The sequence below is a fragment of the Pimephales promelas genome, chromosome 13 (genome assembly GCF_988280905.1).
Source record: "Pimephales promelas chromosome 13, fPimPro1.hap1.1, whole genome shotgun sequence".
NCBI lineage: Eukaryota > Metazoa > Chordata > Actinopteri > Cypriniformes > Leuciscidae > Pimephales > Pimephales promelas.
The window spans coordinates 31770172-31790366 of record NC_142781.1 but is presented as its reverse complement, the minus strand read 5'-3'; the positions used below and the strand labels follow the sequence as shown (position 1 = coordinate 31790366).

Below are 20195 nucleotides of genomic sequence, written 5' to 3'. Positions count from 1 at the left end.
CGGTTGGAAATGACTGGTATGTATTTCGCTTTTTATTCCAGTTACAAATCCTTTAAATGAATGTATTTAAGATTATCATTATAATTTTGCCTCAGTAAGGTAAAAAAACAAAACAACTTTAGCTTTTGACCTTTGAATGAGACTCACAGCGATCATTTATGATCCGTCGAGCGCCTCCTGGAGGAGAACAAGGTTAATAACATAGTCACCATAGACATATGTCTATGCATAGACACCATAGACGTATGTCTACAACATTCATCGCATAGAAAACATTTCAATTAGTTCCTCTATGCATCCATTTAGGGTTTGTGGCGGATAAAGCGGAGAAGGCGCCCTCTGCTAGGCTGGAGTTACTGGTGAAGTGTGTCTAGGCCTGTTTTCTTTATAAATTATACATTTAAAACAATTGATCATTTGCTATATTTGTTGGTCAAAGCTATTTTTTTGTTACTTTTGTACACTTTTCAACATTTCTGTTCATCACAAACAAAAAGAAAAATCAGTGAGGTGTGAAATACATGATTGAAAACAATATTGTCTTTGCAGTCATGTTTAATAGATGACAAAATAATGTAATAATGAAATCCTGTGTCTTATATTCAGCAACTCCTACAGCACATTCATCAGAGAAGAGTCTTTTTTAAGCACTTTAAATGTGAAAATTAATTTTAAGCTTTTCTGAAACCATGGATAGAATAAGGCATAAATGATGGGATTAATGGTGGAGTTCAGTAAGAAAAATATTAGCTACAGTAACATCTCTGACATAAAACAAATCATCATTACTGTACGAAATCACTACAGAGCAGATAAAATATGGCAGTAAACACAGGAGAAACACAAACACCAGAATCCCGAGTGCTGATGCGGCTTTTCGCTCTGATTTTTCACTGACTCTCTTTTTAGACGTTTCTTTGCTGTTGTGAACCTGAACGGCTCTTATAGCAGTCACATGTTTCCTCACAATGACAAAAACACGAGTGTATAATATTATGATGAGTGTACATGGGATTAGAAACACAACCTGGAGATCAATGAAGGATGAAACTCTATCAATAATATAAAAACATTGTCCTGGACACATGACAGTGAAGTTTCCATTAATGAAGAGAAGAGTGAAGTTATAAAGGAGTGAAAACAGCCAGTTAAATAAAGTTGCTATGCAGATCACAGTGGGTGAGATTTTCTCTGAGTAAAAGAAAGGAAAATGTAAAGCCAGAAACCGATCAACTGATATCAGAGCCACAGTGTGAACAGACACGCATGTTGCTTGAAAAGTCACTAATGTAAAAAACGAGCACATCACTGGTCCAGAAATCCAACAAAACTCGATGACCCAAGACAGGTGAAGCGGCATCACAAAAACTCCGACCAGCAGATCAGACGCAGCCAAAGAGAGGATGAGGATGTTAGCAGGAGTGTGCAGCTGCTTGAAGTGACTAACAGAGATGATGACCAGCAGGTTTCCACAAACGGTCAGAAGAGCCACAGCTGCTGCGGCCACATACAGAATCACATAGACAGAGAAAGAAACAGATCTCTCTGGACAGGAATATTCCTGACAGACATCAGCTGTAAGATTCATTCTAAAAAACTTGGAAGAAACAAGTAAACAGAGTATTGTTCATTGTTACTTTCTTTATATAAGGTTCAGTATAACCACAGATCTCTGAAGATGTTATTTGTCTCTCCAACAGCTCTGAACTGCTCCTCACTGAAACACAGTCACTCCTGGTGGCTCCACAATAAAGACGTGCTACAATCTGTGTTCCCTTTTATACACTTGACATGTCGACTCTTTCCCAGACTGGCAGCATCAAGGGAGAAGAACATACAGCTTTACAGTCATAAACATAGATCGACTTTATATGAAAAATATCATTCAAAAACTAAGCTGACAAAAATTCTTTAAAATCCAGATGTACACATAATCATTTCGTTTACTTCTACGTTTAAAAGTATTATCACCCATATCCGATGAGGCTACGGGAAAGGGTTCATAAACAGCAGGGAAGAAACATTCATGCATATTATTGTAAATCACAACCAGTGATGGGTGTAACTGTAATTTAATTACTTTTCCCTTGAAAATGTAAAGTAAGGGATTACTCTTAATTTATCTGTAATTTAATTACAGTTACTTTTGATGTAATTGAGGTAAATACAACAAGAGGCGCACCACTTGCACACATTCTCGTGGATGCCCGGCCAAAAAAATCAAGTCATTAGGCAATTTAGTGCAGCTGCCTGCCCTAAATGCCCTGCCATCGGATTACAATGAGCCACCTGAAAAAGCATTTCCCGGCGGCTTTTCGGAACTAACAACTGAATTGTATCTTGCTTTGACTGGGTGTCTTGGGTCACCTGATACAACTTATCTTTTATAATCGCGAAATATGGATATGAAATGGGTCGGTCTGGGTGAAGAGGTTGTCCGTCGATTGTGCGGACCTGATCAAATGAATTTTTAAGCATCTCATCTCGGAACATTTTTAGAACATACCATTTTTAGCCTTTTCAATGAAATCCAAACGAAATCCAAATTGTTTTATGTAGGCACACACAGACATCAAGAATTAGCGTATAAATCTCAGCAATGGTGACAAACAGATCACCTCTGAACATAAGCTCATTATTTATTCATGCAGCAATGCATTATGGGAGCCATGAATGTGTTTTGATTGGTGGCACCCAGAATGCAATGCAACATGCTTTATGATTGTCACCATTGTTGATATGCACAGGCTAATTATTGATGTCTGTGTCTTAAAAAAATTAAAGAGAAGTAAAACATTTTATAAGTGAAACTTTAAAGAAATTATTCTGATATTCATACTGATATTCATTCATATTCTGCTATAATTAATAGAGTAAACCTAACACAGATATTAGGCACTATATGACTTCAGTGATTCAGGTCAAATGATTATGAAATACTAATTATGTTAAAACACAACCATCACCATCAGATCACCTTTTATTAGTTCATCTGGCTATTATAACTCATGTATCGCAGCCAAAACAAAATCTAAAGTTAATGAATTGAGGGTCAAGAGCCCAACTAAAGCAAACATGCACTAATCACCATAACAGTGACTTGGGATTTTGCTTCTTGAATAATATATCTGGTTTTATTCATCACAATATAAGATAATATAATACTATTTTAACAATAATGATGAAAAAGAACACCAGGAAAAACTAAATAAACAACTAAAAAGCAATGAAGGAAAGACATTTTTTTGTCATTATTCCTTATTAAGAGCTTAAAGAGAGCATATCAATCAATCAATCAAACTTTATCTCTAAATCACTTTTAAAACGACGAGGTTGACCAAAGGGCTGTACATTTACAAAAAGTAAATAAATAAAAAATACAATAGATGTAAATAATTAGATGAAATACAACACCAGACAATCACAACATACAACAACATCCTGCTCTCATGTTGGATTAAACGCCAAGGAATAAAAATGTGTTTTTAGACGCGATTTAAAAACCGGAAGGTTAGGGGCCAGTCTGACATCCCCGCTCTTGAGCCTTGTTTTAGGGACAACAAGAAGAGACTGATTCGCAGACCGTAATGACCTTGAAGAAGCATGTAGCTTCAACAGATCAGTGATATAAGCTGGAGCTAGTCCATTAAGGGCTTTAAAAACAAACAACAGAATCTTAAAATCAATCCTAAATTTAACTGGGAGCCAGTGGAGAGGCAAAGACAGGGGTGATGTGATCTCGCTTACGAGTTCCAGTAAGGAGACGAGCGGCAGCATTTTGCACCAGTTAGATGAGAGAGGGAGGCCTGACACATAACGAGCATAACAAGTCAAGGCGTGTTGTAATAAAAGCATATACGACCCTCTTAAAGTCTGTGAAGGATAAAAAGGGCTTAAGCTTAGTAAGATTTTATCTGAATTTATCTGCTTCTCCATTTTAAAATCACAGTCCATTTTAACGGCCAGGTTTGTTATAATAGACTTAACGTAAGATTGCAAAGTGCCCAGGTCCACTGTAAAAAAAATATTTTCAAGATTTGTTATCACAACATATTTTCTTTTGTCAAATCAACTTTATAATAATTTATTTAGTTGAGATAACTTATTATTTTGAGTTTCTGATGATTAAATCATTCTCCTTCATTGTATTAACTCACTTTTTCCAGTTCAATCAACTTAAAATTTTAAGGCAACCCAGGTTACTGACTTTTTTAAGTTAAACCAACAATATTTTTTTACAGTGTAGTAATCACAACATTTTTTCTTTTGTCAAATCAACTTAAATAATGTATTTAGTTCAGATAACATATAATTTTGAGTTTCTGATGATTAAATCATTCTCCTTCATTGTATTAACTCACTTTTTCCAGTTCAATGAACTTAAGATTTTAAGTTCCTTTTTTAATTTAAACCATCAATATTTTTTACAGTGAGAGACATCAGAGGTGCCACTGGGTCTAAAAACCATGACCTCCGTTTTACTCACATTAAAATGTAAAACATTTAAGACCATCCAGGCTTTAATGTCATTAAAACAGTCAGTTCATCTTGATAAGGAGCTACCATCTTTTCTTTTGATGGGCAGATAGATTTGCATAGAGATGGAAGCGAATGTTGTGTGTGTGTTTTTTTAATTGATCTAAGAGGAAGCAAATAAAGTGAAAAAAGAATTGGCCCAAGAATAGAAAAATAGACATTACCCCACATGCAGCTGTGAGAGCACATTCATTAAAGAGGAGTTGGTGTTAAATACTCTAAGAGTAAGAATTATTTTTAAACATTTCTTAAACCAGGGGTATAACATTGCATAAATAAGTGGATTGATAGAGGAATTCAGGTAAAAGAGAATCAAAACACTGTTGATGACATTTGAAAATGAGTCATCTCTTAAGAAATTTGTTAAAGAAAAAATATAATATGGCAGTAAACACAGGAGAAACACAAACACCAGAATCCCGAGAGCTGATGCGGCTTTTCGCTCTGATTTGTCACTGACTCTTTTTTTAGACGTTTCTTTGCTGTTGTGAACCTGAACGGCTCTTATAGCAGTCACATGTTTCCTCACAATGACAAAAACACGAGTGTATAATATTATGATGAGTGTACATGGCATAAGAAACACAACCAGGAGATCAATGAAGGAGGAAACCCAATCTACAATATAAAGACATACTCCTGGACACATGACAGTGAAGTTTCCATTAATGAAGAGAAGAGTGAAGTTATAAAGGAGTGAAAACAGCCAGCTGAATAAAGTCGCCATGCAAATCACATTGGGTGAGATTTTCTCTGAGTAAAAGAAAGGAGAATGTAAAGCCAGAAACCGATCAACTGCTATTAGAGCCACAGTGTGAACAGACACGCTAGTTGCTTGAAAAGTCACTAAATTGAACACAGAGCACATCACTGGTCCAGAAAGCCAACATGACTCAATAAGCCAAGACAGGTGAAGCGGCATCACAAAAACTCCGACCAGCAGATCAGACGCAGCCAAAGAGAGGATGAGGATGTTAGCAGGAGTGTGCAGCTGCTTGAAGTGACTAACAGAGATGATGACCAGCAGGTTTCCACACACGGTCAGAAGAGCCACAGCTGCTGCGGCCACATACAGAATCACATAGACAGAGAAAGAAACAGATCTCTCTGGACAGGAATATTCCTGACAGACATCAGTTTGGTTCATTGCTGTAAGATTCATTCTGAAGTACTTGGAAGAAACATCTAAACATACTGTTGTTCCCCTCTGACTTCCTTCATAATGCGTAACCACAGATCTCTGAAGATGTTATTTGTCTCTCCAGCAGCTTTGAACTTCTCCTCATTGAAACACAGTCACTCCTGGAAGCTCCACAATAAAGACGTGCTACAATCTATGTTGCCTTTTATTTTCAAGACCAACAGCATCAAGGGAGAAGAACATACAGCTGGGAGATCAACTGATTAGATATCTACTGATCTCTCTGGACCGAAATATTCCTGACAGCAATCAGCGAGGTTCAGTGCTGTGAGATTCATGTGAAGTACTTTGGAGAGACATCAAGGTATTTCCAGCAGAATCAGTCTCAGTCGATCCTCAGTGTAAAGGGTTTGCATTGTTCCAGTGAGGTGGATGACACGAACTTTGGCAAACATGTTCTGCTGATTTTTGTACATAACCACTAGCACATTTTTCATTATTTAAAACTCAATGCGCAAGTGTTTCACACTTCAAAACACAGTTTTTCCACAGTTTGGAGGACATTTTACACAGTTTTAATCGGATCTTTGTCAAACTTAAAGATAGTTCACTTTGAAATTATTTTTTGGTATGTTTTAGCTTACCTCAAGGGCATCCAAGATGTAGGTGTCTTTGTTTCCTCTCAGTATTTTCAGTTTTGATATTTTTAGGTCAAACCGTTCTTGTCTGTCAGTCATATAATGGAGGTCTATGGTCACCACCTCAAAGAGCATGCACAGAGAAGTCCAAATTAAACATGATTTAATGACTCGTAAATGTAAGTACACATTGATGGCTTAAGACACGAAAAGAGTGGTTTGTGTGAGAAAACGAGCAGTATTTATATCATTTTACATCTTGTAACCACAGCATCCAAGTGATCTGAGGGCGTGGGCGCTTTTGTCTGCGAAAGCCCCGGAAGTGATCTCTCGCGCGTGTACGTCACTCATTGATTACACAGAGATTTCAGAAGCATTACCCTTCACTGTGAAGATCTAAACATATTTAGATATACAGGAAATTGCAATGCGCAAAAGATAACGTCCGGCGCTTTCAAGTGCCCGCGCCCTCAGATCAATTGGATGTGACTGTGGTTACAAGAGGTAAAATGATATAAATACTGCTCGTTTTCTCACACAAACCGCTCGTTTCGTGTCTCAGGCCATCAATGTGTACTTACATGTACGAGTCATTAAATCATGTTTAATCTGGACTTCTCTGTGCATGCTCTTTGAGGTGGTGACCATAGACCTCCATTATATGACTGACAGACAAGAACGGTTTGACCTAAAAATATCAAAACTGAAACAACTGCGGAAACAAAGACACCTACATCTTGGATGCCCTTGAGGTAAGCTAAAACAAAATTAATTTCAAAGTGAACTATCTCAACGTATATTTATGTAATTTGGCACTTTTATCCAAAGCCATTTGGGAAAAATTTGAGAAGAGAGAGACCAGAGTGATGTAAAAAGATATGAAAGTGACACAAATACAGTTATTTCAGAGAGCTGTATAATGATAAGTTTGTATAAATGTTATGCACATGAATAGTCCCTTTTTGAATAGTAATCTTTGCAATATCCTACTTTACACATTTACTCAGACCCCAAATTGAGTTTTATTAATTTCAGAATTAAAAGAAATACACCTCTGGATTAACCTCATATAAACTTGTATTTGCCATAATTTCTATCCACATAAACATTTCAGGTTTTGAGATTTATATACATTTGAGATATATCTAATGACAAAAAAAGAAATGTATAAATTTCTTTATTATTTCTTTAAATTTATAAAAAAAACTAATCATTAATTTATAAATTAATTAGGCACCCCTTTAGCAAGAATTCTGCATTTGTTAGGCTACTCATTTTAGCAAGTTACTGAAAGCAACCCTGTGTATGAGCAGGTTAAAGGTCAACCGCTTGCCATTAGAGCTGAGCTGAATGTGCAACTCCACATTTGATAATATCTCCATCTAGTGGTTATTTCCTTTCACAATGAGTCAACTGGATAAACCTGATTTAGCTCGCATCCAGTGACTACCTGTTCAACATTTTGTTCTCTTTTTAGGTTATATAACATTTGTGTAAAAAACAACATCATAGAGACTGACAAAAATGTAGTAACATTGTAAATTGTAAATCATTGCAGCATCCATTTAAAAATAATTTTACAAAGAAGCTTTGGCACAGTGAGACATGATACATGGTTAGTGATTAATAAGATTAAAAGGAATTGGGAAATGCGACGTGCATTATGAATTCATCTACTTATAATGCAGTAAGCTTTACATTCTCCTGGATATGAGAGACTTTTCAGGGTAATTTAATAAGCTGAACATTTCATGTCATTGTAATCCATGTAATCCATAAAATTGTTCTGGCTTTGTGCTTTCAAAGATTCACATATATGTATAATTATTACTGATTTTTTTAAAAATACAAAAATCAAAAAATAGAGTGCAACCTTTTCATTTGCGCATGCATATATACAGTATATATATATATATACTTACACAGTGGACCTGAATGAATCTGACACTACCAGTCAAATTAGTATTCATATCTACTCATTATTTATGACTATTTTATATAATTTAGATGAAAAGCAAAGCCACTATAGCAAATTATGTAGTGACCATAATGTATAAAAATTAAATAAAACCCCCCCAAAACTTTCCGATAACACGTTAGTTTAGGCTCCAATTCTGCAAATTATTATAAGCATGCAAATTACTTGGATATTAACTGTTTATTAGTATTTATAAAGCACATATTAATGCCTTATTCTGAATGACAATACTCTACATCCCTTAATCCATCCAATACCTAAACTTAAAACTATTTTTGATCATTTAAGCAAAAGCCTTCAGATCAAAAAGTTAAGATGATGAGAAATGGTTTCAAGTGTCAAGTATCTAATGTTTTGACTGGCACTGCGTGTATTCACAGTGTCTTTCTTCAAATAAAGTGTTTGAGAACAGTTTAAAAGTCAAGTGCCCTTAAACATCTTTATAGCAGCGGCTTTATACTAACTGACAGATAAAAAACATGAATTTGTGCTATTTTCAAACATTGAAAATGTATCTTTAGGGCATTTTACTATAAGAAAGGCTTGCTTCTAGAACAATTCAGATGTGTGGAAGATGCACAGAGCTGGAAATGGCATCATTATTAGTTAATAGTGGCATTGGCAAATTATTTAAAATGAAAATTTTGTCATCTATTCAGCCTCAATTTCCAAACCTGTATGATTTTTTTTCTTCTGTTGAACACAAAAGAAGATATTTTGAAGAATGTTAGTTTCACAAGATGAAGAAGATGAGGATTAAGGAGAGTCCAAAAAGAGTTCAATAAACAAAACAGGCCTTTTAATGACAACAAACTCAGGTAATCCACAAGGATAAAGGCAAAGTAAGAAACTAAAAGTCCATGTAAATAAATAAAAAATCAAAGATAACAGTGTTCATGACAGTTGGTAAACAGACAGTTGATGGGCCACATTGAATTCAATAGATTGGTAACAAATTCTATGGAAGTCAATGGGTGCCGTCAACAATCTGGTTTCTAACAAACTTCAACAGAAGAAAGAAACTCACACAGGTTTGGAACAACTTGAGGGTGAGTAGGTTAAATTATTGAATTTTCATTTTGGGGTCAACTACCCCTTTAAGCTTTATGTACAGTCTCTGTGGAATGTTGAAAGTTAGTGCATTATTTTTTTGCATTAAAAACTAAAATTATTTTCTGTGGCAATGGATAGCACACCAAATATGCCCTTCATATAGTTAAGCTGTTATTAAATATTCCATTAATGACAATATCTTACTTGCAGCTAAAAGTCATGTCAAGTCAGATTCTCTTGGTGACAAACCTCTGCAAGTCATTGACAACATGCCAGTGCAAATGCTGTGAGGCATCAGATGGAGTTGACGCACACTCATTGTTTCTGAGACGCCCAGACAATCAAACCAATAATGACAGCCACCACAACCAGAATAGCGATGAAGATGAAGATCTTCTTGCGGAATGACGTCTACAGGGAGCAGAAGAAATGAGTCACTAGTGTGATAGTCATAATAATGCTTGTAAAAGTTGGTTGCGACAACTAAAAAAACAGTACATTTAATTTATTACAGTAATTTATTTTTAAAATATATTAATGCAATATACCTGAGCTGCAATATACAATAAAAAAGTGTAGGACGTACAAGAACTCAAACACATTGGCCCTCATTTATCAAAAGTGCGTACACCACATTTCCAGCGTACACCTTGCGTACACTCAAAACCACGGTGAGTTTGAGATTTATCAATATGGACGTTGGCGTACGGCACGCTCAAATCCTACATCAGCTCAGGAGGTGGTGTACGCACGTTTTGAGTTAGTGAGGAAATGCGCAGAAAAATTCCTAACACCACAAAACGCACTGACAAACTAAAAGATATGATATATTATGACCCACTGTAAAACAAACAAACAAACAAACAAAAAAACAACATAGAAATTATAAACTTCAGTATTTATTTTTGTGTACCGTGGACTTCAATGTTTAATTTGTGAGACTTTACCAAAGCATTTGATTTGTAAGCATATATTCCTTCAGTTGCGAGCCCACTTTACCCTGACGTTTCAGGACTATCCCCGGCAGGTGCGCACGGACTGGGTTCGGTAGCCTAATGAAAGGCTTTCAATGACCAAAAAATAATTCAAACTGACAAAATAATAAAAAATACATTCTTCTTCTTTTAAATGATGATAATAATAGAAATAATAAAGACGACATCCTTCTTCTAAATAACAATAAGCATCATTAATGCAAATCATAATAATAAGAAGAATACTATTACAAATTGTCATGCAATTATTAATGTGAATGAATGGTACTTCACATCACATCATCATCATCACTATTATACATGTGACGTGATTCGAAATTGAATGCTAATTTCAAAAGACGTGCTGTAAAATAATGCATTGTGATAGGTCATTTCGGCTCCACGTCGGAGAAGTTTCTCTTCTTTGCCGTCTTCCGTGTGTCCATGGCGTAAAATAAGGGCGTGGGGGGAGCGGAGACTTGAATATTTAGGGGCGTGTTATTCTAATGACGATCGTTTTCGGCCGCGGGATTTATCAAGGGCAGGCATTGCGTACACCTGGATTTCAAAGGTACGCACATCTTCATAAATCAGGCGGTGAGAGGAGTGTAAGTATAATCTTACACCAAAATATACACCCGTTTCTACGCAAGATTGATAAATGAGGGCCATTGAGTGCAAGGGAAGCTTTCCAGCAAATTCCAACTTAAATTTGCATTTGTTTCTCAAACAAAGCTCTTGTATGACTTGGAAGCTGTTGTGTGCAAAAGTCATCTAGGCTATTTTCATGGTGCATTTTTGTGCTTTTTGGTGCTTGACAGTTTCCATCTACTTTCATTTGGATACATTTCTCCTTTTGTGCTCCACAGAGGAAATAAAGAGTAAATGATGTACCTGGTAACTTGCTGCTCTATTCAGATTTTGTGTTGCTGACTGCACATGGACCTCTGCTGTTGATACATTGGCCTCTATACTGTCTGCACGAGACGAGAAGGAGAAAAAACATCTCGGGGTTAAACACAGAATTCATTTCTTTCCTACAGTGAAACTGATCAAATATTCTGACTCCGTTATTTGCATCAAAAAATGATTATTCTCCATTTAAAACAAAAATGTTGTGTAAGGATAATGCACAGTCCCTCAGAACTTCAAAATCCCTTAGTGAGCAACATTTCATCATTCAGTTATGCATATCAAAGTTTTGGTGGGCAGCACAAAACAATGATGCAAACTGTAGTAAATTGGATGAAATATCACATATGTAAACAACATCAATAGGTGCTTGCTAATAGCTCAGGTCATTAAAAGTTTAGTGCTTGAACAAACAGTCCCACTGAGCTGGTGTGTGTGAAGCCTCGCAGGTCTTCATTATCAACGTCTGCTTTTCCCTTTAACACCTTTAATTGCACTTTCCTGTCTAAGAGTTTCATCACCAAAAACACACCCCCTCAGAGACAAGTCTAAACAAAAACACAACAGATCCTTTAATATAATTATTAAACAAGTTTTATTATTATTATTATTATATATATATGCCTGGATCTGCTCTGTGTTCGATGTAATTATCCAGGAAAAAAAGCTAAAATATTGTTATAAAAAGACAATTTACTAAGCATCCAGTTAGACACATGCTGTAGAGATCTAGAAAATAACACTAACCCTGACAGAAGGAGAGATTTATTTAATGTCCACAAAGTTGTGGCTCATTAGTCACAGGACAGCCTACATGTGTTTACTTTTCAACAATTAAAGTTCATCAGCACATTAAAGCAATTGGAGAGACCCAAGTTGTCTGGACATCAGTGTTCAGTTTGTTTAGTGAATGCTTTCTTCCCAGTGTCGGCCCTAGACTTCTGAAGGCCCTAAGCAAAACTGTGAGAGAGTGAGAAATGAGAAATGACCCCCATCTGTTTAATCTGTTCTTTAGAGCGGTTTTACTGTCAACCAATAACAGTGAGTTGAAAGCCGCCAGGGCAAAAGCGTCTCGTTTGCAACTTTTTTTTAGCATCATGCATGTCCGACAGGAGTCATGGCAGTGAGGTTACATGATTTGGATGTTAGGAAGGATATAGGAAAGGCACTGCACAATGCTTTTTCATAATTGTTGGAAACTTCTTTAAATCTCACAGCCATAGTCTTAAAATTAGATTTAAACTATTACTACTTTTTGAGAGCAAGGGGGCCATACCCAACTTGCTTACTTTGCGTATAGGGAGGACCGGTGTTCTGTCGATTTTTGCTGCCTTGTCGAAAAATGCTACCGTAGCGCGAATTGATCACAGAATGCCGATTAAAGTCGTATGAAATACAATTATAATACAATTCTAAGTTATGAGTAGCTACTGTATACTGTAGACTACTGTTTTTATTTTTAAAACGGTGTGAAAAGTAAAAATTATCATAAAATATTCATCTTTGACTTGTCAAAGTACACCTTTCCTCATAGTAACTGAAACTTTCAGTTATTCTTCTTCAGCTGGCTGACCGTGCAAATATTCATATGGTAGTAAGCATTTTTTAAAGGGAAATTATACATTATAACAGGAAAATGTACCTTTTGTAAAAAAAAAGAAAAACTGCAAGTCTGCACATGCGCATAACCGGTAAGTAGCAAATCTCGATGGGTAGCATGAATTTTCAGAACACCGGCACTGTCTTCCAAACTCAAGTGTCCACATGGCAAACTTTTGAAACAGTTTATTTGGACTCACTATTATGAATGCAATGAATGTAGGCCTAATATATATATATATTTGAGTGTCAACTAATTTGACCTGGGTCAGCAACCATTTAGCATTGCCCTGGCAACCTTCATGTGGGAAGAGTTTTTCGTGGTTGCCACTCAGTTTTGAAACAGTGTAAAAAACTAGTTATATCTCTCTTGAGATCTTACCAATCATGTCTCCCTGTTCATGCACCATCATCCCCAGATCTCTGAAGATGTCATTAATATTTGTAATGTCCGACTGAAAAACAAGAGAGTGTGTTTTACACATGCCTAAACTATTCAAATTGTATTACATTAGCAACATGCTTGTCACTTGTAAGATTAGTAGTTCTTTGAATGAGTCTGACCTCCAGCTGTCTGATCGCTGATTCTCTCTCCTGAATGAGCTGCAGATCTTCTTCTGTGAAGTTCTCCTCATAGCTCTGAGTTTGAGCCTGAATCTCAAAACTAAAAACACACAGAGAACACTTGAAGACATACATTCAAGTTTTTTTTTGTTTTTTTTTTTTGTTTTTTTGCATAAATGTGACAGGACAGCAGAGATGCATTTAAAGTTCCCCTATTATGCCATTTTAAAGGTTCTTTATTTTGTTTGGTTCAACTACAATAGGTTTACATGCATCCGGTCCAAGGTCAAAAGGTCAAGGTCATCACTTTAATTTTCTCATAATATACATTGCAACATCTCTTCTTTTCTCAGTGTCTGAAACGGTTCGATAAAGGATTATGTCTCTCCAAACCCCTCTTTTCCGACAACCTGCTCTACTCTGATTGGTCAGATGGCTCAGTCTGTTGTGATTGGTCGACTGCTTACAGCGCTTGTTGAAAACGAAACGACCATTACCATATCTGAATTTCAACTTCCTCAGAACTTGTAAACACAATGTTAAAGGGTTAGTTCAACCAAAAATTTTAATTACCCCATGATTTACTCACCCTCAAGTCATTCTAGGTGTCTTCTTTCAGACGAATACAATCAGAGTTTCGAATATGGATTTTTTTTTTTTACACTAACACAACGATTCACTTCAGAAGGCCTTTATTAACCCCCACAGAGCCGTATGGATACTTTTATGATGGACGGATGCACTTTGATGGACTTCAAAACAGAAACAGCCATTCACTGCCATTATAAAGCTTGAAAGAGCCAGGACATTTTTTAATATAACTCCGATTGTATTCGTCTGAAACAAGAATGTCATATACACCTAGGATGACTTGAGGGTGAGTAAATCATGGGGTAATTTTTACTTTTGGGTGAACTAACCATTTAAGGACAATAATGATTGGGTCGGTTTCACCGTATCAATTCGAGCGCATGCAAAGTGAAATTAGCTTTCACAGCGCAGGAAACAGCGTCTTCTCGAGATGTTGTCAGCAAGAACCAAATTCTTCTAGGCCTCAGCTACAACTACAGCGTTTGAGGGCAAGTCAAAGTAAACGTTCGCGGGCAGCAAATGAAGACCATAGGCTGGCATTACGGAAATTTGTTACAAACCTAATTTGGTTCGTGCAGGGAGACTGGAATTACTCAGTTCTTCCTTTTGGGAGATGATAACTCCATTTAGTATGCATTTTGATCTTTGAAACTTTGCAGACTTTTTACATTAACAAACAGATCACTAAATCAGGGGTGCCCAATCCTATTCCTGGAGACCTACCGACCTGCAGAGTTCATATCAACCCTGTTCCAACACACCTGTCTTTAATTATAAGTGCTCCTGAAGATCTTACTTTGCTGTTTCTGTTATGTTTGATCAGGGTTGGAGCTGAACTTAGCAGGAAGGCAGATCTCCAGGAACAGGATTGGACACCCCTGCATTACATTAAAAGGTAATATCCCAAAAGCATAATGGGGGCCTCTTAAAGTCAGTGTCTAACCTTTTAAAGGGTGACGCAATTCCTCCAAAGCCATCATTTGGATCACCAGCCTGTAGGCAGAAAGAGAATTCTTAGAGAAATCTGCAACATGCCAATAATACGCCACCTTTTATTACTCAGAAAAAAACATCATCATACATCATCATGCAACTAAATTGATTCTCAATCTCAACTTAATCTCAATCTTAACCGTTAAGATTGAGATTAAGTTGAGATTGAGAATCAATTTAGTTGTATGATGATGTATGATGATGTTTTTTCATGCATCAAGTCCATGGACCGTTAGCTGAAGCACACAAAATGGGAAACACTTCGGAAGTTTTTAAGTCGTCGTCTGATTGGTTGAATTATACGTGCGGCGCATTCTTTAACGGTCTGCTTGGAAAGCAGTCATGATGTCATGCCAAACCTCCTCAGAAGAAAGCCGTCAAGTTTACAACTGTGACAATAAGCTTAACAGTGTCAACTAAACTCTGGATTTTCAATAATATGTAAAGTTCGTGGCTCCATTGTTAAAGTAAACTTGCAAAACATTCTTGAATGAATAATTTAATCGATGCACTATGGTCTGTTTTGTAAGGACATTTACTTAATGTCCCTAAACATGATGCGGAACGAACTGTGATTGGTTGCTTTACATGTCAGATGGCCTCTTGGGCGGTCCTTGGCCAATAAAAGCTGCGATGCAGTCCAGACCTTCTGCTGTCAGTCTATGCAAGACTACATGCATCCTGACTGGATTTAAGTAGTGTGTATAACTATCAAAGAAATTGACTATTTAAACGTTAGATCAGGGGTGGACAACTTCAGTCCTGGAGGGCCATTGTCATTGCTTCAACCCTAATCAAACACACCTGAACAAGCTAATCAAGGTCTTCAGGATTACTAGAAAGTTACAGGAAGGTGAATTTTTTTTTTAGAGTTGGAGCTAAACTCTGCAGGACAGTGGCCCTCCTGGACCGACGCTGGCCACCCCTGTGTTAGATATTTGTGTCTGCATAAATCAACAAAGCATTTTACCTTAAATTGGGTGGATAGTATCAATTTATTAATGTAATTCCTTCATTACAATTGATAGATGAAACTTACTGAAACTCTTGAGCTCGCACGGACACGTTCCACGAACTCCTTCTCTTTCTTAGCAACCTCACGCTGAACTTTCTGGAAAACACCCAGTGCGTTGGAGAATTCAGTGATGAGACGCTCTCGCTGGATTTTTCTTTGCCGCTGTGTAAGAAGAGAGGAATGTCACATTTGAACTATACTGGTATAGGTATAGTTCACCCAAAAATTAAGTGGTAATCAAAGCTATCAGCATTCTTCAAAATATATTATTTTGTGTTCCACAGAATAAATAAAGTAATACAGGTTTGGAACAACATGAGGGTAAATAAATGATGACAGAATTTTTAATTTTGGGGTGTACTGTCCCTTTAAGTTAATACTGTCATATGTCAATGTTTAAGCCCTATCCTAACACTGATTATTTTTATTTCTTTACTTATCAATTAAATAACTTTTTAAAAATAACTTATATTATTAACAATTATGTTTGTAAATGTTTATGATGATGTGGTGTTACTTATCCAGTCAATGAGCTTAATTAATTACTAATGGATCTTTACGTTGATTGGTCATGTGATTATTTTATAGTAGTTGTAAATGCCTGATGAAGGTTGTGAGACCGAAACGTAGCTAATAAAATTTTGATACTCATCTTTTTTACCCAACTCATATCACCTGCAGGAGTCCAATGGTGTTTGCTAACTGATTTACTTCAAATTGAATTTAATGTTCGACTACATACAAATTCAACAATACAAAAGTCTATTTATATAACCAGTGGTGTATAAAGAGCTTACCTAATAAACTGTTGTGTTTTTATTACCTTACTGTGCGTTCACACCGGATGCGAATAGCTCGTCAAATTCGCGTCTAGTTTGACGCTTGACCACTTTGTGTTAATTCACACATCTTTTTTTGAGTGATAAAACATTTGCTTTGTTGTGCATTAGAACCACACGCATTTAGTCATATTACAAAATAATTTATTTAAGCATCCAGATACTTCACCACGTGAGCAAGCAGCAGGCTCCTGATTGGTTAACGCAGCGCGAATTTGACGCCAAAGCTAAAATTTTTCAACTCGGGCGGCAGGCGCGAATTCGTGCCAAATGTGTGAACTAAATCATTCGTGTTTACCGTGCCGCGCTCTACGCCTCATTCGCACCGCAATAATTTTTTACGCACGTAATGCGTCTTTGCATTGACTTAACATTGAAATCATTCGTGCCTGACGCGCTATTCGCGTCCGTGTGAACGCACCATTAGAATGAGACATTTATATATACATAACCGCAGGCACTCCCTTCTATGAATGTTGACATATTGTGATGTCATGTTTCTACCGTAGCCGACAGCGAACACACAGCGCTACAGAGTGCGTTTCGTCACTACCTTGAAAGAGAAGCCGAAGAAAGCTGGAAGCTAGCTATAAACACAGTGAGTAGTGACCTTTCCCTTGTCAGTGGTGTAAAATATGTAGTTGGATTGTTTTATGTAACTTAGTTCTTCTCCCTCGCTGTGTTATGGCTTTGACAATCAGCTGATTAGTACTATTGACTGTTAAAGAGTAACGTTACAGGAGTCACCAACACGTCAAGTCGATCTTGGAAGCATTTTAAGTCGATCGCGAATTGTTTTTATAAACAATGCTTTACGCTTTTACCAGCTCAACCACAGCCCTACAGCATAACAGCTCATATTAGCCAGTTAAACTTTTATAAAATATGTAGTTGGATAGTTTCATGTGGTTCTTCTCCCTCGCTATATTGTGGGGAGAAATGTGCTGGTTACTTTTGTGAGACAATCAGCTGATTACTATTATTATATTATATATTTAGACCATTGAGCCTCACCTGATTATGGCTTTGTAAACTTTATCCATGATGTGGTTTATAATGGACTGTGGTTCAGAAACAGTGACAATGTTACACACTCTTGGCTTACTCTGGCTATTCTCTGCTGTCTCAGACGGCGATATAGCCGCTAGATGCTGCTAAAATCTACACACTGCACCTTTAAGTGCTTTCATAGAAATTATTGTATGTATATGTGGTGAATATGAGGTAATACAGTTAATATAACAGTTGATTTATGAACAGTTTGATTTCTGTACCTGTTCTGGGGTCACAGGTAAAGCGCTGAAATCTTTCATGTATTTATCTGTCACTTTAGCAAGATGATTGACATTCTGCTGTTTCTCCTGTCTGTATGTTTTGACAAATAAAAACAAATATATTTGCATTTACATATAAAACTGTTTTATTTATTTTATGCATGTGATAAATTAAAGGAAAGGGAACTGGCTGCTTGTATTCGACTCACAATGTTTGTCGCAGGATAGTCGTGTCTTGTGCTGTTCCAAAATGTCTCATCATCTGCTGGATTTCATTAGCTGGCAAAAAAAGGCAAGACCTGAAACCACTTTTAAGCACACCTCCCATGCTTTCGGGTTATGTAAAAGTGTGTATTATGGTTTTTCATAACCATCCATTTATTATTGATTCCTCTATACTTGATTTTACATGTTGTGGTTAGTACATGTAGATTTTCTCAAATATGTAAATATGAACATTTATATGCAATGCACACTAACTTCACAAGTAACTGAATTTGTGACAACAGAAACCAGACAAATAACTTTTCTGGTTAAACACCCAGGTGAAAACTAGTCTAGACATAATGTAGTAGTTTAAAATGGTCTTGTTCATTGCAAGGACTAAATCAGCAGTTTTCTAGTTAGTTTTATGCCAAAATGGATGGTTATTTAAAATGTATTTGGCAAAATTAGTGATTCAAACTCACACTTTTTATGTAACATTTATTCAAACAGTCCACACATCACACAAATAAAGAGGTATTGAGTAAAAGCGACTCACTCAGCAGTGTTATTCTCTGGATATTTGAACTTATATTGTGTGCAAGCAAATTTGCATCAACTCCACTTGACCCAGACATGATGGAGATCACAGAATGAGTCACCAAACCTAGAAAGATCAACGATCACATTCGCATTCAGGGATACTATGATTTTTTTCTGTATGTATGATAGTAGCTATATATTTTTATTTACAAAACATTACATAGGCTAATATATTTTTTCACATATATTGTTTAAAAAAATTTGCTTTGTGATTTCTGTCCTCCAATAACATTCAAATGTATGCTATAGTTAATACATTCATATAATGAAGATTTTAACTGAAATGTAGAATTTTTCATGAATGTCATGCCGGGACAACCGGATACAAATTGTTTGCTGTTTTATCATAATTATTTTACAGTTGAAATGTTTCTATAAAGCCTATAATGTGTCACTTAATGGTTCCCATTGTGACAACTTACCCCATATAGTGTGATTACGTGCCTTGCTTTACTAACATACAAGTTATTAGTTCGATAATGATTTGAACAAAGCTAAAATAGTGTTGTTTTAGCAGGCTAACTAGTAATGTTTACGACCTCCGCACCTGCAAAACGAAAGAATGCGGAAATCACAGCGCCCAAACTCACAAACACATTATTTTGTTATAAAATAGACAGTTTGTATATTTACTGACGCACACCAAACATACACAAAGAATGGTCAGGAAAATGAAATTGTCGTATTGTTAAATAAATGTTCAGAGCTGAGCTGTCAAAGACTTTCACATTGAATGAACTTCAGAACAAGCGACGCTTGTTCAACTCTTCACTGACTTTTCCCCGCAAAATTACTCTTAATTAAGTCAACACACTTGCACTGTGTATAATGACATCCCTTTTACTTTGATATGAACTTTCGATGTTCAGTTTACCTGGATTTCCTGAGTGAAACTCCGAGCCCTCAGCTGATTCTTGACGCCTTAGTCACGTGATTTCTGTTCAATCTTCCGCGTGCGTTCAGGAACATGTAGGCTACTACACTTTTCAGTCGCAAATATTTTGTCTTTAAATATAACATTTAACTTAGTTAAAAATAAATTATAACTTGTTCTTGTGTGCGTGTTTTTTTGTGGGCAATATAAGTTAGCAGATATGAAGCAGACTTTATTCATCATTAAAATTCCCAAAGACAGTTACGCCACTCTTCACACTCTAATATCAGCTAATTATAATGTCTTTTACTTTTGTGAATTGTCATTCTAAAAAAAGAGAATGAAGAAGGATGTATAAAGATTGAAGATAATTATCAAAAGGCCAAGAAAATAGCAAATTCAAACAT

At 36.3% G+C, this 20195-nt stretch overlaps 2 protein-coding genes and 1 pseudogene across 3 annotated transcripts; all 3 read right to left on the bottom strand.

Moving 5' to 3' along the window:
- Positions 1-543: 543 nt before the first annotated feature.
- On the bottom strand, positions 544-1718 carry LOC120460182 (trace amine-associated receptor 13c-like; annotated as a pseudogene).
- A 1141-nt stretch (positions 1719-2859) lies between these two features.
- Positions 2860-6472, bottom strand: LOC120460240 (trace amine-associated receptor 13c-like). Its single transcript, XM_039647918.2, has one exon. It carries the CDS (start codon positions 5696-5698, stop codon positions 4697-4699), a length of 1002 nt encoding a protein of 333 aa, XP_039503852.2. The 5' UTR covers positions 5699-6472; the 3' UTR covers positions 2860-4696.
- Positions 6473-7325: 853 nt separating this feature from the next.
- stx7l (syntaxin 7-like) lies at positions 7326-19903 on the bottom strand. Of its 2 annotated transcripts, none has more exons than XM_039648075.2 (10): positions 19789-19903; positions 18871-18978; positions 18317-18386; positions 18108-18198; positions 16019-16156; positions 14930-14979; positions 13396-13495; positions 13214-13286; positions 11215-11297; positions 7326-9757 (listed from the first exon to the last, which is right to left on the bottom strand). In XM_039648075.2, exons 2-10 carry the CDS (start codon positions 18947-18949, stop codon positions 9662-9664), a joined length of 780 nt encoding a protein of 259 aa, XP_039504009.2. In that variant the 5' UTR covers positions 18950-18978; positions 19789-19903; the 3' UTR covers positions 7326-9661. The 2 variants fall into 2 exon arrangements, with proteins under 2 accessions (XP_039504009.2, XP_039504010.2); XM_039648076.2 differs by having other exon boundaries at positions 13396-13492.
- Positions 19904-20195: the final 292 nt, after the last annotated feature.

Coding starts and splice junctions, on each gene's coding strand:
- LOC120460240 (XM_039647918.2), bottom strand. CDS start 5,698: ATGAATCTTACAGCAATGAACCAAACTGATGTCTGTCAGGAATATTCC.
- stx7l (XM_039648075.2), bottom strand. CDS start 18,949: ATGTCTGGGTCAAGTGGAGTTGATGCAAATTTGCTTGCACACAATATA. Junction 18,387..18,870: donor CCAGAGAATAACACTGCTGA/GTGAGTCGCTTT, acceptor TTTTTTTGCCAG/CTAATGAAATCCAGCAGATG. Junction 9,758..11,214: donor ATAGAGCAGCAAGTTACCAG/GTACATCATTTA, acceptor TGCTCCCTGTAG/ACGTCATTCCGCAAGAAGAT.